Genomic DNA, 24,556 nt, shown 5'->3' with positions numbered 1-24,556 from the left:
CATTTGGCGCATCATAAAGGGGAAGGTCCAACAAAGAAAGCCCAAGACAGTTGAACAGTTAGAGAGACGCGTATTAGACAAGAATGGGACAGCATCCCTATTTCTAAACTTGAGAAACTTGTCTCCTCGATCCCCAGACATTTGCAGACTGTTGTAAGAAGAAGAGGGGATGCAAATGATGGATGAAAATGGCCTTGTCCCAACTTTTTTGAGATTTGTTGACACCATGGAATTTAAAATCAACATAGTTTTCCCTTAAAATTAGAGAGCTCGGAGATGGGTGAATGGAGCAAAACACCACTTTGGCTGTTTTTTTTTTTCCATTTTAATATGACTAAAAGTAAAGTTGTTGATTTTGTATGATATGGGCCCTTTAAAGTAGCCTGGAAACTCATCACTTTACCAGTGAGTGGAATTTAAAATCAACATAGTTTTCCCTTAAAATTAGAGAGCTCAGAGATGGGTGAATGGAGCAAAACACCACTTTGGCTGTTTTTTTTTTTTCATTTTAATATGACTAAAAGTAAAGTTGTTGATTTTGTATGATATGGGCCCTTTAAAGTAGCCTGGAAACTCATCACTTTACCAGCGAGTGAGTCTGGGCATAGTCGCAATGAAGTGCATTTCTGAGGTGGGGCAAACCTGACCAGACAGACAGTGAAATGAATCAATTGGCGAAACAGCGGACGGGCCGTCAAAAAAGCGATGTGCAGCAGCCAAGCAGTGAACAGTAGCGGTGAACGGAGACAAAGTAAATTTAAGATGGCTAGACGAAGTAAAATTAAACGTGGCTAGTTGAAGAGAGACAGTCAATGTCGCTGCAAGGGGACACAAGCCAGAGTCTTCTTGTGCCAGTCCCAAGCCCGGATAAATACAGAGGGTTGTGTCAGGAAGGGCATCCGATGTAAATTTTTGGCCAAATCAAACGTGTGAATCAAATATATGACTTCCATACCGGATCAGTCGAGGCCTGGGTTAACAACAACTACCATCGGTTCTGTTGACCTACACAGTGCCGGAGAAAACTGGACTACTGTTGGTCGAAGGAGAGGAGGAAGGTGTGTTCGTAGGAAGAAAGAGAAGAGGAACACCAAGAGTCTAGGACTGAGAGTAGGGACTTTGAATGTTGGAACTATGACAGGAAAAGGTAGAGAGCTGGTTGACATTGTGCAGAGGAGGAAGATGGATATACTGTGTGTTCAGGAGACCAGGTGGAAAGGGAGCAAAGCTATACGTTTAGGAGCAGGGTTCAAGTTATTCTATCATGGAGTAGATAGGAAGAGAAATGGAGTAGGAGTTACTGTGAAGGAGGAGTTTGTTAGGAACGTCCTGGAGGTAAAAAGAGTGTCAAATAGAGTGATGAGCCTGAAGCTAGGAATCGAAGGAGTGATGATCAATGTTGTTAGTGGGTATGTGCCACAGGCAGAATGTGAGCTGGAGGAGAAGGAGAACTTTAGGTTGGACCTTGATGAAATGATGCAAAGCATCAAGAAGTGAGAGAGAGTGAAGACTTCAATGGACATGTTAGTGTAGGAAACAGAGGTGATGAGGACGTGATGGAAAAGTTTGGTGTGAGAGGAACGCAGAAGGACAGATGGCGGTTGACTTTGCAAAAAGAATGGAAATGCCTGTCGTGAATACTTTCTTCCAGGAGAGGCAGGAACATAAGGTAACCTACAAGAGTGGAGGTAGAAGTACACAGGTAGACTACACATCTTGTGTAGACGGTGTAATCTGAAGGAGATCAGCGACTGCAAAGTAGTGGTAGGAGAGATTGTAGCCAGACAGCATAGGATGGTAGTGTGTAGGATGACTGACGGTGAGGAAGACAAAGGCAGAGCAGAGGACGAAATGGTGGAAGCTGAAAAAGGAAGAGTGTTGTATGACTTTCAGGAAAGAGTTGAGACAGGCTCTGGATGGTCAGGGGGTGCTTTCAGATGACTGAACAACTACAGCATGTGATCAGGGTGTGTCATCTGGAAAGAAAAGGAGATAAAGAGACTTGGTGGTGGAATGAGGAGGTCCAAAGAAAGAGGTTAGCTAAGAAGAAGTGGGACACAGAAAAGACTGAAAAAAGTAGACATGAGTACAGGGGAATGCAGCGTAAGGTGAAAGTAGAAGTGGCAAAGACCAAACAAGGAGCTTACAATGACTTGTATGCTAGGTTGGACAGTAAAGTGGGAGAGACTGATCTATACATGTTGGCGAGGCAAAAAGACAGAGATGGAAAGAACATGCAGCAGGTTAGGGTAATAAAGGATAGGGATGGAAGTGTGGAAAGAGTACTTCGAAGAGTTGATAAATGAGGAAAATGAGAGAGAACAAAGAGTAGTAGAGGTGACTGTTGTGGATCAGGAAGTAGCAAAGATTAGTAAGGATGACGTGAGAAGGGCATTGAAGAGGATGAAGAGTGTAAAGGCACTCGGTCCTGATGATATACCTGTGGAGGTATGGAAGTGTCTAGGAGAGATAGCAGTAGAATTTCTGACTGGGTTGTTCAACAGAATCTTATATTGTGAGAAGATGCCTGAGGAATGGAGAAGTATGCTGGTGCCTTTTTTTTAAGAACAAGGGAGACGTGCAGAGTTGTAGCAACTACAAAGGAATAAAGCTGATGAGCCACACAATGAAGCTATGGGAAAAAGTAGTTGAAGCTAGACTTAGTAAAGAGGTGAACAGTGGGGTGAGGTGTGCTCTAGGTGTGACGGAGGAGTTCAAAGTGGAAGTCGGACTACATCGGGGATCAGCTCTGAGCCCCTTCTTGTTCGCTATGGTAATGGACAGGATGACAGACGAGGTTAGACAGGAATCTCCATGGACTATGATTTTGCTGATGACATTGATCTGTAGTGAAAGCAGGGAACAGGTGGAGGAAAAGCTAGAGGCTTGGAGGTTTGTCCTGGAAAGGAGGGAAATGAAGGTTAGCCGTAGCAAGACGCAGTACCTGTGTATGAATGGGAGGGACCCAAGTGGAAGAGTGAGGTTACAGGGAGAAGAGACCTAGAAGGTGGAGGAGTTTAAGTATTTAGGGTCAACAGTCCAGAGCAATTGAGAGTGTGGAAAATAAGTGAAAAAGCGTGTGCAGGCAGGCTGGAACGGGTGGAGAAAAGTGTCAGGTGTGATAGAAGAGTTTCAGCTAAAATTAAAAGAAAGGTTTATAAAACTGTGGTGAGACCAGCAATGTTGTTTGGTCTGGAGACAGTGCCACTGAGGAAAAGATTGGAGGCAGAGCTGGAGGTGGCAGAGATAAATATGATGAGGTTCTCTTTGGGAGTGACCAGGATGGATAGAATCAGGAATGAGTACATCAGAGGGACAGCACATGTTAGAGGCTTTGGAGATAAAGTCAGAGAGGCCAGACTGCGATGGTTTGGACATGTCCAGAGGAGAGATAGTGAGTATATTGGCAGAAGGATGCTGAGTTGTCAAATGTCAGGCAGGAGGTCTAGAGGAAGACCAAAGAGGAGGTTTATGGATGTAGTTAAAGAGGACATGAAGGTAGTTGGTGTGAGAGCAGAGGATGCAGAGGACAGGGTTAGATGGAGGCAACTGATTCGCTGTGGCGACCCCTGAAGGGAAAAGTCGAAAGGAAAAGAAGAAGGAGTTGAAAAGAGACAGTCGTCAGTAATGACTGTTGTTGCGGTAAAAACTTGTGGAACTTAATACTGTACAATTAGTGTATAAAGCTAGACATAATTTACCGTCGGCCAATATTGAAAATGTGTTTTCAGAGAGACAGGGATGTTATGGTTTATGGGGAATACATAACTTAAAGACAAATTATTCAAGAACAACATTGAAGAGTTTCCGTACAACTGTATGAAGAGTGAAAATTTGGAAAAGGCTGAGTACTGATTTACAACACACAAACATAGACCAGTTCAAAAGGAAATATAAAATCAACATTTTTGAAAAGTATAGGGAAGATGATGTGCTTGTCAATGAAAAGTAATATTGGTTGTTGTTATTATTATTATTAGTAGTAGTATTAGTAGTAGCGTTGTTATTGAAAAGGAAAAAATATATATGTATATGTAAAAGTATGATAATATATACATAAGGTACACTGTTCAATGTGTTCACTATTACTAATTACTATAATAACCTTTGTTATTAATAATCAAGATACATTAGCTGTATATTAGAAGTTTTTTGTTTACTACTATATAGATACCTACTATTTATTGTGTAACGGATGTTAAAGGGGTAGGACCTGATACTCCTTTTCAAACATGTATATAAATGTGTAGCTTATGACTGGGTGAACCACTGCAAAACTTTCTACAGTACATAGCTGAAAAATGGTTGCGAACCACTGCCCGATTAAACATTTGTTACTTTTCTACTTGCGATTGCCACCTCTGGCCAGAAGCGTAACTGCAGCCTCTGCGTCAAGCCCATGCATGGTGCACGTGCAAATACGTGTGCTCGAATAAACTCAAATTGTTTTTTTCAGTTTTCTTGGAGTCTGAGCTGTAGTTTGGCTGTGTTCCAAGCCTCTTCTTGTTTTTTTTCTGTTTTCATCCCATTTGTGTCGTATGCTAGCTAACACACTACATGTCCGCAGGGACAAGCATGATGTCAACCTCCACCACTCCCCACACCCAAGAAACTGTGGTTTCTATTTTTTTCCCCTGGTAATTAGACCTTTGCCCTTTTTCCTCCTTTTTGCCTTTTGCTTTGAGTTTGACCTTTTTGGTAATAAACGACTTGATTTGACTTTCTAAGTACTGTACATTAGGACCCCTCCTCACTCTGGTTTTATAACAGTAAAAACATATGTTTCACTACGATGTGGTGAAGCTACCACAACAGCCACAATAATAAAAAATATTGTCAATTAACATTTGCCTGTCATTGTCACAGGAGATTATCCCTGTAAAGGCAGCATTGCTGATACAGCACTTGTACTGGATCATCAAATGTGCAAATGTATTTAATGTTGTTGCCATCAAGTGAATCTTGTGAAATAAATGTGGCCTAAAAACTACACGACACTATGAGTGTGTTGTGTCTTATACACAGTAAATTCTGTAGAGTAAATTTGATCCTATTTTTATAGTGGGACCAAATACACTCTAATAGGCTAATATTTACATTTGGAAGAGAGTAAAATAAAGAATTGAAAAAATTAACTAAAGTCACTCAAGGGTTGAAAAACGAACTCACGACCTTCAGCTTGGGAGACAGCTGATCTATTCCCTGAGTCACACAGCTCCTGCCGTGTGTTAATATATCGCTCGTGTCAGCTGAAATCTTCCTCTTGGAGATAAGCAAACAGTAGGAGGGGCATAGCTCAGGTGGTAATGTAGCAGTTTCCCAAACTGAAGGTCATGAATTCATTCCTCAACCTTTGAGTGACTTTTATTTTGTTTTTTTCACAATTCTTTATTTTACTCTCTTCAAAGTGTTACTATTAGCCTACTCTAAAACTCTAAAAGTCTATTTGGTCCCACTCTAAATAGAGTCTAATTTACTGTACAGAATTTACTGTGTAGTCAAGATCTTGCTTGCAGAAGGTCACAGTTGTGTGTTGCACAGCAAACATTTTATGAGGCTTCACATTTAAATAGAATGTTCTTACCTCCTGTACACTTGCATCTCTCTCTGGACTGTATAGATGATTAGTTTTTTGAAAAGTCCTCTGCTCCTTTATGTTCAGCATGGAAAAAAGCTCCAAACATTGTCGGCTAAGCACTTAACACAAATCCACACAATCACAATACATCTATTTGGAAACTATATTGTGATTGCCGTGAAAACACCCGCGTTACCTGAGTTTTCTGCTTGGAGACGCCATGGTTCTTTTTCTCTGTCTGTAGGTTTCTGTGTCAGTGTCTTGTTCTCGGTCAAGATTCTGACATGAATCAAAATGAGCGTAAAGTTGAAAAACAGCTCAATAAATAAACCATAGAATTACATTATTCTGACCTGTTGTATCTCTGCTCCCATAACTGCTCAGACGTCTTCATCTTTAGCTGGCTGAAACTAAGCTCCCACTGCAAGCTGTTCACTTCCTTGAGTAGATGATGCATACATTTTTATTAATTTCAATCATTAATTATTGATTTTTAATAAATGAATAATTCATCAGTAAATTGTAATATCAGTGGTTAATTTCTTCACATGCTGTATAACATAAAACAGACCAAACTCTTGTTTGACATTTATAAGCAGGTAATAGAAAGACGGCACCTTCTCCAGAGCTTTGGCTCTCTCCTCACTTTTCTGCAGCAGGCTTTTAGTGTGACTTGTAGCTTGCTCAAGGATGGCCTAAGTGGAAAAACGTGTCTTTGGTAAACAGATCAGCTATGACAAGACCTGTAATGTGTCGTCAGGGTATACAGAGCCTAAACTGCAGCATGAATAGTACAACGAAAACATTTTCCATTTTAGTTGGCTGATCTGTGCTTTTTTTTCTTCTTTTTTTTCAAATGAATATTGTGCTGAGACTGGTTTAATCTGTTGAGAGGTCACACTTCCTCAACTTACCTGCTATTGGAATTGACTTTCCAGTAATCTTTTAACAGTTCCTGAAAATTTGGGTTTGATATGTTTTCCCTGAGGTACTGGTTCCTATAGACATTTGAAAGATACAAGGACCACATCTTTAAACTCCTTTTTTCTCAAAACTAAGGCTTTCAACCTGGCAACATTAAAATTCCTGTAACTTTGTCAATTTAATGAGGTACGTCCATTTATTACATTTTAAAGGGGATGAAGTGTAGAATTTGAATATATGAATAACTCAATTTTTATTTGTTGACATGAGGACCCTTTTGCCAGATATATGAAATGTAGACCAAAAAAAGCTATTTTCAGATTCAAACCAGTGAGACACAGGCGCCCGCCGCCCAGCCACTGTCAAGGCAAAAATACAATGTATACAGTACAAACATTTAGCATTTTACATTAACACTGAACCATATTTACAATAAGCTAACTGCGCATCTTGGACCACGCAGTGCATTGTGGGCAGGAGGGCGTTACCCGTCTACCAAACAGTAGTTGAGAGTAATGGAAATCAATTGAGGCTTAAACGATTTGAACCGCATGAAAGTTGATGATTTAATTAAGCGTTTTTGAAGTCGCCGTGCATTGCCTGTTACAGCGAGGACTGCGTCCGGCAACAGGCTGGCTGCCTTTGCATATGCTGCATCGATCAAAAACTACCAGTCTTATTGACAAAGGAAGAAGAGAGAGACGCTGTGAAAATTGTTAATCGTTAGAGACAAAGTAATTTCTGACCCCTTGAAGACAAGTGACGGATGGCTGGCCAAAGCCCATGGTTTGAAACTTTGGCCACCTTCCTTGTCAGCCGATATTGCTGAATGTGTGCACTTTACCGGGAGTTGGATCGAGGACACAAAACCGGGACGCGATCAAGAGACGGGTAGGATCTTTCTTCACTTAAGGGGTCAATTGGTGCTAGAAGCAGGTTCTTAAATGACCGTCACTCCATTAGTTTCGTTACACATACGTCTGCTAGCAAGCTTCGCGATGCTTCCGTCTGCTCCCTTGGTTTCAGGATATTGACAAAATAGATGTGTTCAAGAAGTTTTCCATTTTAGCCTCTTTTACGTCCATTTGGATCTTTCTTTTCTGTCTGGAAATTGGGAAGAATGAACAGAGGTTTACAAGCGTACACTTCCATCTTCTTGAGCTTTGCAATGGTGTGGTTTTTTTTGCATATAAACTCCATTAGGACAGCTAAAAACGGCACCAAGTGCACCTGTTGTTTTGTCACTGTTAGAAATCATTTATTTGATTTCCTGCGTGTTCAAAATAAAACTCAAAGTTGAGATCTCGTGAAGAAGTTTCTTGCCAGCTTTTATTATTCAGAAATTTCCGAAGCCACTTTGGATCCTTGCTCAATCAGCAGTGACCGCAAAGTGTGCCTCTCGCTCTCTGCTCTTGCACACTTATACAAAAACATTGTTTAGAAAGAATACTGTCATCCTGCCCTGTCAGCAGAGTGAAATACACAACTTGATAGTCCTACTCCGTTCCTATCTCAGTCCACTCCAGATGTGGGTAAACAATTGGTCCCCGGCACCTCCTTGCACCAGGAAATTTATGGACAGACCTCTGCTTGCACTTTCAAACATCCCCTCATTTAGATAACTCAGAAACCTTACTAGACATTTCTTTCCCAGGGAAGAGAACAAAGGACTATAGATTGACTAATAAATGAATTAACTGTTGTCTTATTATTACACAGCTCTAACTAATATCAAAAACGAGTAAAATATAAATTGAAACAGAAAAACAATGTTAATAATCTAACATCACTTAAGGCTGAAAGCCGTTTAAACAATGCTTACAAGCTTTAAGTTGTGCAGTTACGCAAACATTTTCAGCACTCCAATCGCCGCCATTCAAGTGACGGCTTTGTTTGGTAACAAGCAAACTTGATTTTCACGCATGCGCAAACGTAATGCACACTTTGCTTATTTCACATGGACCACGGTGGATGAAATGTTACGATCATGATTTTGCGACTGCCAGGCGAAGCTCGCTGCCAGCACTCATTCATTCTGAATGGTGTGCTCAGTGTCATTCATTTAGCCGCCTCTCCAAGTCACCGGCTCGTCGCCCTTACTCGCCAGCAACCGAAGCCCTCCAGCGGCCGCTAAAACCACCATCCACAAGGCGGGATCCATGACCATGGGCCGGTGGAGTGACGAAGCTCCGGGCTCCGGCTGGCACTGGGGGCAATGTGTGTGAAGTGTCACAACAACGCATGACTCGGGAGAGCAGGGATCAAACAGCCAACCTTCCGGTTACTGGATGACCATCTCTACACCCTGACCCACGGTCGCCACAATCATTAAAATTCATCATACATATTAAATTGTAAATATTGTTCCCCGTTGTTGTAAAACACTATTAGTACTAGTTTATTGTATACACTGTATTTTTATGACTTTAGTGACAGCTGGCGGGTGCCTCTGCCTTGCTTGCGTACAACCAGGAAATGGGCGTGTGCAGCGCAGTTGCTTGCTGCATCGCTGTCGGCCAATCGGATGACAGAGCCGTTCTTTGTCTGCTCCCTCACCTATAGTAAACTATGCCCTGTTTGCATAAAGCCCCAGCCAACTTGGCTCCTCGGATCACTGGGACACACAATGATAAAGTGACACCACAGGGAGGGAATTAGGATTAAAAACAATATTTATTTTAGTCCAGTAGTTGATGAGCTGAAAATTGTTATTGTCATAAAAATTTTAGGTAAATCAAATAAAAATATAATTTGTATAATAAATTGGAGCACAGTGTATGTAATATGAGAGGTGTGCTACCTTTCCCTGTAGGATCTTCAGGGCTTCAAATTTGCCTTCAAGGTAACGATGTGCCACCTCTAGCTCACATATTAACACATCGATTACCTGTTAAACAAGGGAGTCGTCAATCCCAAAGGTGCATGTTTTTTAAGTTATGTTTCTTTCTTACCTCACTAGATTCCAGTAGTTTGTCTCTTAACTCTTCTTTGGACATGTCAGCAAAGGAAGCATCTGGAGAGTCGAAAGATGTAATCTTGCATTAAAAGCTATAGTGTGAGATATGCAACATTTATACAGAGAGCAACAAAAAAAAGATTGTAAAGTTCTCTGGAACATTGAACCAAGGCACATTTTTACATCACAAAAAAATATCACGGCACACCTCTTAGCAAAACGATTCACAAAAAGTGGATATTTATGGATGAAGATAACAGATATTCGTAAAGCCTGTATCTCACTGAGCAACGCAGGCTTGGGGAGGGTCCGCATGTTGTAGCGCGTGTTGCTTTTTCTGCCGGCTTCGTTCAATGTTGGAAAACCATGTTCAAAATTTTATTGCGAAAGGAAAAAGGGTTTGAGAGGATACAGAGGCTTTGAGAGAGTGTTGCAACACTGAAGGAAGACAGCAGAAAAAGCAGTACAGTGTTCCCTCGTTTACCGCAGGTTCATCTTTCGCGGCCTCGCTGTTTCGCGTTTTTTTAAAAAGTGTTTGTTTTTTTACAGTGTATGCACGCGCCGTCCGCCGTCAGCCCCGAGACAGTGGTGCCGGTTGATGGCTCAGCGCGCTGTCCGCCACCCGCCCCACGGTTCACACGGGCCCATGCTGGCCATGAGCGGTCGAGTGGCGCTCCGGGGGTTACCGCGGCGATGCAGTCCCGGTCAAAATGGGTTTACGTGTCCAGCCTCGTATCTTCACACTTCATCATTAAAATTAAGATTGTCCTTCCAGAACCAGTTGTGCTGTTTGACTGCTCAGCGCGCTGTGTGTCTGCTGCATTGTGTGTGTCTGCCACAGCACCACGGCTCACGCGTGCGGGCGCCGGCCAGCTCCGGGTGAAAATGGATTTCTCGTGTCCAGCTGTCTTCATCATTAAAATTAAGATTGTTCGCCCCGACCCTAGTCATGCCAGTTGACGGCTCAGCAGCAATGCGCTCCCGCGGTCAAAATGGATTTCTCATCCTCTATAGTGTCATTTTTAACAGCTGTTTTGTTGTTGTGTGTGTGAGTTTAAAAAAATATATTATTATTAACGTGGATTTCCATTATCACAGGTAGTTTTTGGAACGTAACACCCGCGTTAAACGAGGGAACATTGTACTCGCTATGTGCGTGGACCCGGCCAAACCTGCGCCACTCTGTGAGATACGGGTTTAATAGTAATAATTTGTGTGTTTTAAATGTTTCCTTTTGAGTACGAAACAAATATTGTGTGGTTTCGAATTTTTATCTTGTGACTATGAATCAAAATTGTCTGTTTGAATGTTTTCCTTGTGACTATGAAACAAAATTGTGTGGGTTTGATGTTTTTTTTCTAAATGACCTTTTCAATGCAAGTCTCACCTCTGACTACGAAGCTTCACTACTCACACGAAATCACATCTATGTACAAATCACTTTTACGAGTACAAATCACAACATGCAAATGACATCACAGGCAAAACTGGTCAAGCTGTGAATCCGGGATTCCTACACTGACTACATGGACGCATCAAACAAAGCATCAAATTGATTCAATAATAAAATTTACGTGTATATCAAAAAATTATTTTATAAAATTGTTCTATTTCAAATAATATGTAGGTTTGGATTTGCAGCATTAATGCAAGATACGAAAAATATATATATTTTGAGACATAAAGTTTATCAAAATACTAATTTATCAATTTATAAAGTGCATCATTGTGCCCATGAGTCTGGCCATTGTTAAGTCCGGTTTCCTCTTTGCTAAAAGTCTACCAGCTGAGTGCATTTAATTATAGTAATAAAATGCAGCGGATATTTGTGACCAGCAACTTGCCCCCTAGCACTGTTTTGCCGTGAATCGTGCGACAACTGCAAACACAAATTATGCACTAGTGAATGTGTAATAGTTTGTAGCATAGCGGTTAGCACGGTCGCTCTGAAAGTGTGTGGTTACAGGTTTGAATCCTGTTTTGTATGCAGCCATTGTAGCCTACAGTAGAATCAGCAGCTCGGTATTTACTGTATTTGTATTTTAAAAGTTACATGTATTTATTTTTGTTGTTGATTAAAACTAGACAAATAAAATTATGTTTTCTTGGACTAAAATAAAGACTAAAATGCTAGATTTATAGTCAACTAAAACTGAACACAATGAGCTTGACTAACTGTGATAAAAACTAGCAAACATGACTGAAATTGGACTAAAACTGAGACTAAATTTTAAAATGGGGGATAAAATTAACACTAAACGTGTACCCTCGTAAGAAGCTCCACCTGCTAGCAAGCTGCACATCATGGTAGGTAATATGAATTTTGTCGACCAAATATTGGTGAAGCCATTTGTTAGTCTTCCTTCCAAATGCAAAAATTTAAGTAAATAAACCCATTCAATGATTTGCCCCCAAAAAAAGAGCTTCCCCTTTGTGAATGACCAGCAGCCGCCACTGGTATGTATATTACATAAATATTTTAAATGTAGTAAGATTTAGTTGGGCTTTACATTTGCTACTGTTTTTTGTTTTGTTCAAGCATGTCATGTTAAAGTTGTTGTTTTTTTAAACACTGTAAAATCTATTGTTGAATTACCATTACCAATGAGCCGCATCTTCCAGCTGGAGATTTTCTCCCAGCCTTCAGTCATCAATCTGGGTATACAGGCTGCATCCCTTCCATGGTATCGTCTGTACACATCTGCATCAGGTGAGATGGGTCCTCGAGGGCCAGTGGAGCTTTGGCTCTTTTTCCTGGTTGAGCAGGATGTTGTTCTGACTGTCATGCCATAACCCAGGTCTCCAGTCACAAGGTCATCATCCTGGCTAATTGCCTTGTGGACGTCTTGCATCAGCATCAGGCCAAACTCTGAATTACATAGACAACAGCATGGATCTCAAATCCCATGTAGTACGGTAATTAAATATATTTAAACTCTGGTTAATTTCAAATGTAATGCCAACAAAGTACCGTAATTACTAATTGCCACTTTTACTCTGTGTTAAAGTGCATACCATAACTGATGTTCAGTAATTATTTTATTTTGTATCACCAAAGTAATAAATAAATAAAAATTTAATAATATTAACCCTCCAGAAAATCTGACAAATCTTAAAATAATCCCCAAAGTCATTTTTTCAGATTTGTCAGAAAACACAAAATTGGAACAATTTGCATTATGAGGAGATGATTTATAGGGACACCCAGTGTTATATAGTGGCATCTAGTGGTGAACTAATAATGCATTCATTTTTTTTAAACGACTGTTTATCTCAGTAGTATGTCAAAAAATATGTTGTATCGCATAAACGTGTTTTTTTTTATTTTTATATAATGGTAAGTCTAGTAATCACTAATTATTTTACATGGCTGGCGTCGCACCTTATAGTGGCCGCCATGTTTACCCGCCATCTTTTTGTTACGGGTGCCCGAAAGTTTCCAGTCAGCGCGGAGAACATTGAAAAGTATCACGCTATCAAGCACGACAATAGCTTTGGGGATTTATTTTATTTTTGAAAGTGTAAAACTGAAATGGATGACCACACATATTCCTCTTGTTCCAAGTCACCTATTGCACATAAACAAAAACGTCCTGACAGAAAACAGCGCGACAAAACAAGAATTTATATTGGTGCTGCGTTTGCCAGATGGAGAGAACTGAAGAACAGACTAAGCCTGGAAATTGACGGTGACCTTGCCTGCTTTCTACTTGACCAGTAAGTAAAAGTACATTTGTGTTTGAGTTTTGAGGAAAAAGAAATATGCCCCTTTCTAATTAATACAATGTCTGTACCATTGTTTTCCGACCACTAGCTGTTCATTAGCAATTCCACACCATTCGAGCTATTTCTATATTTAGCTACTAGGTGATTCCCGCTGGCAGCTTTTATTCAGAGTAGAATTAATAGCCACGCAAGTTATTTAGTGTAATTAACTGTGGTTTTGTAGGTATATTTGCCCACAACCTCCGTTGAGAATATAAAGCATACTGTATTAGTGCGTGGGTTGAAAATTATTATTTTCATTGTGTTTGGTGAAAATATTATTCTCGAATCACAGCAGGAAAAGAAAATTCGGCAGGGAATCACTTTCTGGCACAACTGTTCAACCATGCAGCCCCACCCGATGTAACATCCCTGCTGGGTGTACTGTAAGTATAGAGGTAAATATGGTGCAAAAGCAACTTGTACCTGTAAAAAAATTGTTTTGGGGACCTGTAGAAAAAAAGTGTACATTTGAGCGAACGACAGTGGGTTGAACTCAAATGACGCCACGTTTTTATCATTAATATGCACAAGTCCGAAATTCCAAACAAACAGAGTAGCCACACCAGTTTACGCGTCATTTTTTTGAAGAAGAGGACGTCCCAGGCGTGACAATTTCAACATGGTTCAATATACAAACACCGTGTGGAACAGCTTAAACGTTGGTTGACATGCAGAGCACTCAAAGTGGGCAGAAAGAAAGAAGTTGTAGTATGAAGGTAAGATTTATTGTACGATCATAGCTCGTAATCCGGTGCTAGCTAGCTCATCTAATGTTGTTAATTGTCACAAAAACTGAACACATTGAAGTCACGATTTTCATTTCAAGATTTGAAGCCTACCTTTGGACTATGACTTTCTGTCCTGAATGTATTTGCTTTTACCTGGGCCATTTGTATTATCATAGCTGAGACAGTGTAAACATACGATCAATAGCTGGTCCCTGCACTTCTTTAATGTCTTCAAAAACTACCTGTATACTTGAACTGAGATATATTAAGCTCGACACCCTTTCATATGATGTGAGTTCATGATGACATATTTGCCGTTTTTATTTCAAAAGCTTATACTGTACATACAGTATTCCATGTGTTGTTAAAACAAGTTTTGCAGTGAAATTCAAATGATCATTCTTAACACTTGTAAACATACACATTTGCCTTCAACACTGAAGCCATATAAAAATAATGCAAATGTTGATGAACAATGTCTGTGTCTATCAGTATTACCACTATTTCTGATATTAAGATGTGACAAAATCTTCGTTTTTTTCCTGGCTAACAAGATAAAGCTAAACGTTTAACCGATTACGCATAATGTCAGTGGCTGTGTTTTGATAATGACCCAGCTAGGAAGCTATGATTATTTTTTATTGTATGAATATGCTGGCCCAACCATTCTGTTTGCACAGATGCCAGCATGCAGTCAATCAAAGCTACTTCTTGATCCATCTCTAGACGGTGGGTGGCACATGGTGTGACATCAAACCTGCTTCAAAGTGGCTGTGAAGTCCAACAAATGAGAATCCTTGATACACTGGTTACTGTTCTGAGAGAATTTCACTGCAATCACCTTTGGAAAAGTGAAGAAATTATGCTTTCTAAACGTCTTTCAATTTTGAGTTTGAATTGTTAAAGGAGTACAATTTAAGTACTATTGAGAGTTATTTGAAATAGTCAGATCAAATAACAACATGTATCATTCAATAAACAAGATTGTGCATCATTTGAAATGTTTTATTTGATGTCCAGAAGAGCCGTTTCTGCATCCATTGCTGTGGTAGTGTCAACCTTGATTTGAAGATCGGGGGGTATTCCATCAACGCAGCTAAAGAAAGCGAGGCTCGTGCAAAAAAGCGAGGCTGGAAGTGAACACCATCTCCGAATAAAGCGCCAAGTCGTTCCACTAACCCATTGCAGCCGCGTCTAATCAAGGCTAACGTAAGCCAGGCTTGCATAGCCTGGCTTTGTACCCATTCCGGGGTAGACAAGAAGCCCTGATGAGTCGAAATTGCGATCAATTATGTCAAAAGACAGCAAAACGAGAGCAGTATTCTTCTCACAAACAGAACAAAAGTTATTGATGGAGTTGTATGAGGAATTAAAGACTCACCAAAAAAGACAATACTGCTGCTATCAATAAGACGAGGGAAATATCATTGGCAAAAAATAAAAAAAAAGCCGACAGACTAAATATATAAGTTATAATTGTTTCATGTTAGATGTGTATTTCACATTAATCGTGTTATTAATTATTGATTTAATGTAAAGCACTTCGAATTGACCTACATATTCATTCTTCACTGTTACATCTCAACAGTAGCCAAAAGCGATCATGGCAACAAGTCGGCAAATAGCCTATAACAATATATATAAAAAATAAGACTAAATAGATGTTGAGCTGTAAATATATGTTGCCCATCATTGTAGCCACCAGAAAAAAAGACTAAGGCCACTGCCACAGGTGGGGGACCTCCGCCTGCTACATTCACATCAGCAGAAGATCTGCGAAATAAAACATGCTTTTCCTTAATCCAGCTTGATGGAATACCCTCCAGGTGTATCCTGTCTCTTGGCTGCTTGCTAAAGGAGTGGGTCTTCCTTTTCACTGATGCTTCAGCAGTGTCTTCAGCAGTTGTCTACACCTTTTGAGCAATATTTTGAAACTTATGAGATTCTCATTTAATTAAAAATAAATACCATTTGACCTAGTTACTTTTGTTAAAGTAGCTAGGTGACAGTGATACTGCTCACATCTTAGTGATACAGATAGACTAGCATTTAAAAAGCAGAATAGCCAATATTTATATTCAAATAAGAGTAATGTTACATTGGAAAATTAACCTCAAGTAGAAATTAAAAGTGCAGAAAAAATACTTGCACAAATATTTGAGGACTGTGAGTGATGAGTAAACTAAGACTGTAAGAGCCTCTTTTTTTTTTTAACTGTTTGCAAAGTATACATTGCAAAAATACTGACATTTATCAAGACATTGTAATATTTAAAATAAAATGATTAAATACAGAGGATAAAGGGTTGAGGTTAAAATACCTGTAGGGCTTAAAGATTCAAAAACGTTTTGTTTTCATTTTATTATGATAGTAAGAGTACAGATACTTGAATATAATGTTACTCAAATACAGGTAGCTGAGTACTGTCCACTTTTGGTTATAGGTTTAGGTTATCTTGTAAAACATTCAATAGGGTTCTGTAGCTCTATAGTAATTTTCACATCTAAGCACTAAGCAGCAGTTTATGAGGTATTTTTAGATTATTATTTTTTGTACAGGTACAAGCTATTGATCGTATGTTTACACCGGTAGGCTTTAAATCTTGAAATGAAAATCGTGACTTCAATGTGTTCAGTTTTCGTGACAATTAACAACATGAGATGAGCTAGCTAGCACCGGATTACGAGCTATGATCGTACAATAAATATTTCCTTCATACTAAAACTTCTTTCTTTCTGCCCACTTTGAGTGCTCCTGCATGTCAACCAACGTTTAAGCTGTTCCACACGGTATTTGTATATTGAACCATGTTGAAATTTTCACGCCAGGGACGTCCTCTTCTTCCAAAATGACGCGTAAACTGGTGTAGCTATTCTGTTTGTTTGGAATTGCGGACTTGTGCATGGGCGTTATTTGAGTTCAACCCACTGTCGTTCGCTCAACCAATGAGGTTGAGCTTTAGCCTGCCCGAATCCTCCAGAGCCCGCCCTCTTCTACGAGTACAAATCACGATGCTCTACAAGTACAAATCTGTTTTGCACCATCTGTAGCGAGAGATTTGGTGCAAAAGTCACGTGAGTGGACAGCAGCAGAAAAAACACTTGTGACTCCTAGTGGCGACTTCATTGACTACAAGTTGTCATTTCTACAGGTACAAATCACGACTTTTACAGATACAAATTTATACTTTTTTCTACAGGTAAAAATGTTTTTTTAACTCTTTGACCGCCATAAACGTTATAAAACGTTTAGTAAAAACCTACGGAAGGGCGCCGAGGACGTTAAAAGACGTTCACTATGTTTTTTTGTTTTGTTTTTGGAAACGGGTGGAGGAAAGCCTTGGGCAGCTGTGCTGAAAGTATCAAGCAGATCTAGTTAGTATAATGACTCGTTTTGGCCCCTAGATGGCAGCGATGACTCTCTTTGCACAAGGTTGGATGGGCCGCCCACCGTGGGCGTCAGTAGAAGACGTGAGGCGGAGCTAGAGTGTTGAGGGGACAATGGCTGATGAAGCCACAATGGCGACCGGTTGCAAGCAGCTCACGCTTGAGCATTTTTTTCAAAGACGGAAAGCATCGATCAATACTAAAAAGCGCATTGATGTCGACGATGATGATGACTCCGAGCTTGACGCCAAAGTTGGAAGCCTTGACGCGACCGTTATGATCACGTAGTAAGCCTCCTCCGGCTAGCGCTGCTAATGCCGGAAAACGCGCACAACAACCGACCGGGTACTTCTACACAAGCGGACATTTGATCGGGCGATGGAGAGTTGTCGAAAAGCATCGACCAATGCACATTGATTATGATGATGATGGTGAATCCCAAGGTTGACGCCACAGTTGGAAGCCTTGACGCGACCGTTATGATCACGTAGTAAGCCTCTCCGGCTAGCGCTGCTAACGCCGGAAAACGCGCACAACAACCGACCGGGTACTTCTACACAAGCGGACATTTGATCGGGCGATGGAGAGTTGTCGAAAAGCATCGACCAATGCACATTGATGATGATGATGATGATGATGGTGAATCCCGAGGTTGACGCCACAGTTGGACGCCACAGTTGGACGCGGCCTTTATTCTCACGTCATAAAGCCTCACCGGCTAGCGCTGCTAACGCCGGAGCTGCACATGCGGACATTCGATCGGACAATGAAGTCCCCGAGTCCAATGCATATACATCGGAGGAGCGGGTACAGTCTGATCACGGAGAAGACACTGGTTCTGGACTACGATGCCACCATGAATGGAGTGGATAAGATGGATCAGAACATCTCTTACCACCCGGTATAGCAACTGAAGGACATGAGGAAGCCAGACGTAACACCACCGTAATGTAACCGTAACATTATCCTGATATTAGACTTTATGGCAACACACACTGCAGTATATACTTGCTATTCCCCGGAAAAAACGGCCTGCAAGAAAGTGTAGCTTCTGCGCGCGAAGAGGCAATCGCAGTGAAACGAATCTGTTTTGCAAATCATGTTGCGTCTCCTTGCACGCAGGGGAGTGTTTCATAAAAGAAAAACTGTCGTTGAAACATCCACATATTTGTAAATAGCACCACAGTTGCACACATTTGTAAATAGTTTGCCAAATTGTTGTCAAATTGTTACACTGTTGAATGTAAATAAACGTATTTTCGTATCAAAAAACACTTTTTCATTCTTGGTGGTAGTATTTTATAGAAGTAAAGCACTATTTAGGTGTTTGTGGCATCATTCATGGACAAAAAGAAGTGTAAAATTCACTAGAGTGCATGAAATAATATCGTTTCACTAAAAGCTTGATTTCTCCGTATTTTGGTCCAAAACAAGCGAAATCGATAGAAACTAACCATTTTCTATTGTTGATTACTAAAGAACGGAATAAGGTAGAAACAAAAAAAAAATTCTGATGAAAGATGAAAGTTCAATCTTTCATTTGGTAGTATGTGTGTTTCCATAGTCCAAACAGAACATTTTCTGTGGACCTTGAAAGATCAGTCAAAAATGCTTAAATCGGCTGGCACTGACGGCATCCCTTTTCTGAAAACGTCTGGCAGTCAAAGAGTTAATACAACTAAAAAAAATTTTTTTACAAGTACAAGTTACTTTTGCACCATATTTACCTCCATATGTAAGCCCTGCTCGAGGCTGAACTCTCACTCAAGTGTGTACTGGTCCATTTAGTACAGGAGTGTACTGGCTCCTACGTTTTCACGGAAACTCGACAAGCACGCATCCCTTGCATATTATATGCAGTAATACAGTCAAGTTACTTTTTATCTAGCTAACACAATGTTTTGGGGTTTTTGTTGGAAATGTGGTGACATGGACTGCTATTGTTGATTTTAGGCATGATAGTCTTATGAAGTCTTCAACACCCATGAACGCGAAGCAACCTGAATTTTTGGCTCCACCAGGGGTGTCAAGCATTTCCAGTGGGACCTTTGCGGTATGTAAATACCCATTATATTGCTTATTATCTATTCCATATGGATGTTTAAGTTGTAGTAAATTTGTCTGCTACGCAGAATGGGAGGTGCATTAAAATATGCACGGGTCATCGATGAGCTTCCAATCATCGGTATAGATGATTCTGTGCACGATCTGCCCGCCATTGAAGAACCAATGGACGCTGCCAAGTCCCTTTTTGCCACAAAATGTCAAAATTGAAAAGGGAAAAGAGATTGTTGAAGTAAAGGCAGCGTACGAGAACTGTCTGAGGCAATTGGTTGACTGGGTAAAACTACCCTTTGACAATTGTCCAAAAGTTTTGTGCATGGGAGAAATGTGTGACAGCGCTGCACCATTTAAAGTATCAATTACTACAAGAGGGACAGCGATGAAAGTTGAATGGGTAAGTTTTTGTTTTCTCAACAACTGAGACAGGACTCTGGGTTTTTGCAAGTAGTTATGATATTATATTTAGCTGTTGATGTTTTTTTAATTTAGGTGGTGATTTAAAAAAATTATATATTTTTTTAAAGACTGACCTTATATAAGTTGCATGAACTTCCATATTGAAGAATTTCTGCTCTCTACCGTTATCTGGCTTTACTGAGTAGCTGGAAAGGTGGATGCATTCACACTGTTGACTGGTCACAGTATTGATTTTTCTAAATATTTTCTCAGTGTTTCATTTGTATTCACATAGTAAAATTTAAACTTTTTTAAAGCTTTAGTTTTTTCATGTATTTTCAGATGTGTTCAAATGGACACCAAATGTGGTTTTGGGATACCCAGCCAAGACTGAATTTTGGAAGGCAGGCTGGAGATTTTCTGCTCTCAACAAATATATTATTGTCTGGAAATAACTACACTAAGGTAGTCCTGCTATTCAAATTCATGAAAATTGGAATGGTAAACAGAAACACCTTCTTCACTATACAAGACACATACTGCGTTGATGCCATCACAGAGTTTTGGATAGAGAAAATATCTCAATCCATTGCTTCACTTCAAGGAAAACGGGTAGTGGTCCTTGGTGAGTGTTTCAATTGAAATCCAGTGCACAACATGAATGTAGTCATTATTTTAACATGGCGACCGACAAGTTTCAGATGGTTTTATGAAGAATTTCAAGGTTTGCACTGTACATCATGCGTGCATGGAAAGCAAAAGGGTTAGCCTTTCACCTTCTGTTGAAGCAACTACTATCTCAGCAGCAGGGTCTTGCTGAGCTCGGCTGGAACTCTGAGGGGGCGTGCTGCAGTGACCATGGCTGATTGGTTGGTCAAATTTGTGTGTGTGTCTGGAGGGGGTAGGTTACATGGGCTGGGCTCATCAAACTAATTTGAATTAATTACTGAGAACTCTAAGATGCTGTGGAAACGCAATTATAAATTCCCTGCGGAACTTTTACAACCAAGAACTCCCTTTACCCAGAACTCATAGATCCTGGGCTTGTTCATGGGAAAGCAGCTAAACACTGAAAAAGCTTCCAATTCCATTGGGTAAAATTTAATTTTGTGAATAAATGTACTTTCCTACCCTTTCATTTGCCTCAAAGGCAGCAAAGGTGAAGGGCCAATCTCTGATTCTAGTGTGGTTGAAAGACATATTCAACCATTTCTGGTGGTGCTGTAAGACAGCAGGAACAAGAGAACATTTCCTTGTGAGTACTTATGTCAATAGAATTTTAAACTTTGTTGCCACTAAACCTATTTATATATTACAGATTTTTGTCTTTTTTTTCTAAGTCTCTCTGGATTGGCATACTGCACCATGTATGCAATAAGCACAGTTGGGCCCTGGGAAGCTGCCATCATTGACATCTAGAACAAGATCATGGAAAGGAATGGTTACAGCAAGATTCTAACACCCACAAAGCTTTAGTTGACATAATTCTCAGCAAGCGCTGGTTGGGGACTGTCCACAAGTATCTCCACTTCAGGTAGATTGTGAAGATATTTTATTCCATATTTCTTGTGGCCGACTGCTTCATCATGTCTTGCTTGAAAGTTATATTAAAAGTTGATTACTATGTTTTCATGTTTGTTTTACATGTATGTTATAGATGTTCTGCTGACTACAACCAAAACTTCAGTACTAACTAGTAGTATCATCATTTTTTGTTTTTGTTACACTAGATCAACAGCCAAACTTGAGGGTTTCCAGAACCATATTCTGATGTATACAGGCAAACAACAAGCATTCACTCCCCCTGTTTATGAGGCAAGGGTGCTTCTGGTAGCCTTGGATTACAACTACCACCGCAATCTACGGACACTCACATCATCTGATTCTCAAGATGTCTTCTCAGTGTTGAAATACTCTTGTCCTCTATATCTATTAATTATTTTTGACATAGTCTGTTATGATCTTTAGTTGATGTAACTTTTGATTGCTGGTATTGATTGCTGTGTTTGCAGTTTCAGGAAAAAAGTACAATAAGAATGCCAGAAGATACACACTGTTTGCACTGAAAGAAGGGAAATCATACAAATACATCACGGACCTGCAAGAAGTGGGCGAAAAGTAGAGTTACAGGTCATACTTTGTGTTCTGGAGAGTTTGAGGAATTTGTGAGAAAAAAAATACATCATGGTATTGATGTAATCTAATATTTTAGCTGTGTACAACGCATACCTGCTATGTAACACTACTTTTGGCCCAAACCTATATGTCTAGTTTCTGTATATTAAAATGTACATCATATTAATAAATTTCTGTACCAACTGCAATTAATGTAGCTGATTATATTCTAATAGTATTTATTTATTTATTTAGTTTATGTGTACGATTTTATTTTACTTGAATTTTCATCTTTTTTCATGTAGAGTACCTTAGATTCATTGGCCAATGAACAATTGCTTGTCATTGCAAGCATACTTGGCATACTACAAATTATAATATATTCTCCAACACACATATATACACATACATATATACACACATACATATATATATATATATATATATATATATATATACATATATACACATATATACATATATACACATATATACACATATATACATATATACACATATATACACATATATATGTACACATATATATACATATATATGTACACATATATACACACATATATACATATATATATATATATACACATACATACATATATAAATACATACATACATATATATATACATACATACATATACATATATATACATACCTACATATATACATACATATATATATACATACATATATATACATACATATATATACATACATATATATATACATACATATATATATATACATACATACATATATATATACATACATATATACATACATATATACATACATATATACATACATATATACATACATACACATACATATATATACATACATACACATACATATATATATACATACATATATACATACACATACATATATATATACATACATATATACATACACATACATATATATATATATACATACATATATATATACATACATACATATATACATACATATATACATATATACATACATACATATATATACATACATATATATATATACATATATAACTACATATATACATACACATCTACATATATATATATATATATATACACATATATATATATATACCTACATATATATATACATACACATATATATATATACCTACATATATATATATACATACACATATATATATATATACCTACATATATATATACATACACATATATATATACCTACATATATATATATATACATACACATATATATATATACCTACATATATATATATACACACATATATATATATACATACATATATATATATATATATATATACATACATATATATATATACATACATATATATATATATACATACATATATATATATATACACATGTATATATATACATATAAACACATATATAAATATACATATACACACATATATAAATATACATATACACACATATATATACATATATATATATATATAAACACACACATATATATATATATATATATACACACACACATATATATACACACACACATATATATATATATATATATATAAATGTAGCACTTTGAGATTTATTTTGAAATGTAAAGTGCATTACAAACTAAATGTATTATTACCATTCAGGTTGGAGTCACCAAGAAATGTCCTTATATTAGAAAGGAAAGCAGTTTTTCAATGAAGATGACTTAAATGACTATACTAGCTGCAAATGTCTGGTTTTTGGTGCAATATCTACATCGGTCAATCTCCAGCAACTATCATTCCAGGTACAAGGTGTTTGCTCATTTCGTCAGATGGCTAATGGATATTAGAAAACCCTTGTGCAATAATGTTAGCATAGGCTACTCCATGCGCGAGAAATTGCAAAGAAGCAGTACACCCACTTCAAAAAATTTAAAGATTTCATTACATTTGTCAAAACGTTTTCTGTTAAATATGTGCTTAACTCACAACTTGAAAGTAAAGTTGCAAATCCTTAGTTTAATCAAATTAACTAATGCAAAAATTAATTAATTAAAACTACAGCTAGTATTTTCTATGACCATTACTTTTATGAATAGCGACATGTCTGCTAGACCTGGAATTAACTTTTTTTTCTTTCTTACTTTGTGCAAAATGTTTAACAAATCTGTTAAGAAAACTACTTTTTTGTGTACTAATCAACTAATCTTGTTGATTATATATACTGCTTTGAGTTTTGGCCTCCTGTGCAATTTATTGAAACTCTGTTGACTATAAAAATAAAGAAATGCCCAATTTTCATCAGTTAATTGAGGGAATGCTTCCAGCATTTCCACATGTTATTGTGATTTTTATTCTCCTCACTTTTATGCAGTGTAACAACTCCCACAATGTGACATTATACTTCCGATTTACACCGTTCAAATTTCAACTTGCTTCAAAACTTCCCCCCTCCCGGGGTATTTATCGTCTGATTTCACATTACTTACAGTATTCGCACAATTTGACGTTAAATATCACATTTTCCCCATTCATTTTCAATGGGACAGATATTGAAATTTTCAAAAGTCCCACTTTCATACATACAACTTACCATCATTACCACCTGTCTGCTAATGCTCATTGGTGCACTTGGTAAAGTCCATTGTCCAGTAACCAGGAGGTTGCGA

At 38.5% G+C, this 24,556-nt stretch overlaps 1 protein-coding gene and 1 long non-coding RNA gene across 9 annotated transcripts in view; one reads left to right on the top strand and one right to left on the bottom strand.

The window, feature by feature from the left end:
• The window catches only part of ccdc125 (coiled-coil domain containing 125), a 46,788-nt gene that overhangs the window by 21,352 nt on the left and 880 nt on the right, over positions 1-24,556 (bottom strand). For 5 of the 7 annotated variants that reach the window (XM_086076891.1, XM_086076894.1, XM_086076895.1 and 2 more), the window contains exons 2-8: positions 12,055-12,327; positions 9,454-9,515; positions 9,303-9,389; positions 6,196-6,273; positions 5,932-6,017; positions 5,775-5,857; positions 5,585-5,697 (exon numbers count right to left, since the gene is read on the bottom strand). In XM_086076891.1, the coding sequence (XP_085933017.1) occupies positions 5,585-5,697; positions 5,775-5,857; positions 5,932-6,017; positions 6,196-6,273; positions 9,303-9,389; positions 9,454-9,515; positions 12,055-12,316 (771 nt within the window). In that variant the 5' untranslated portion in view covers positions 12,317-12,327. The remainder of the gene's footprint in view (positions 1-5,584; positions 5,698-5,774; positions 5,858-5,931; positions 6,018-6,195; positions 6,274-9,302; positions 9,390-9,453; positions 9,516-12,054; positions 12,328-24,556) is intronic. The other 2 variants (XM_086076892.1, XM_086076896.1) reach the window with 2 other exon arrangements.
• LOC147174816 (uncharacterized) lies at positions 13,811-22,124 on the top strand. 2 transcript variants are annotated; one of them, XR_015094909.1, is made up of 6 exons: positions 13,811-13,942; positions 19,294-19,393; positions 19,473-19,798; positions 20,143-21,055; positions 21,141-21,334; positions 21,531-22,124. It is a non-coding gene; the product is annotated as an uncharacterized LOC147174816 (long non-coding RNA). The 2 variants fall into 2 exon arrangements; XR_015094908.1 differs by lacking the exon at positions 13,811-13,942 and adding an exon at positions 16,725-17,105.

This window comes from Leptonotus elevatus, chromosome 5, assembly GCF_054856555.1.
Source record: "Leptonotus elevatus isolate MCC_2025b chromosome 5, RoL_Lele_1.0, whole genome shotgun sequence".
In the NCBI taxonomy this organism is placed as follows: Eukaryota; Metazoa; Chordata; class Actinopteri; order Syngnathiformes; family Syngnathidae; genus Leptonotus; species Leptonotus elevatus.
This window is presented reverse-complemented; position numbering and strand designations above follow the sequence as displayed.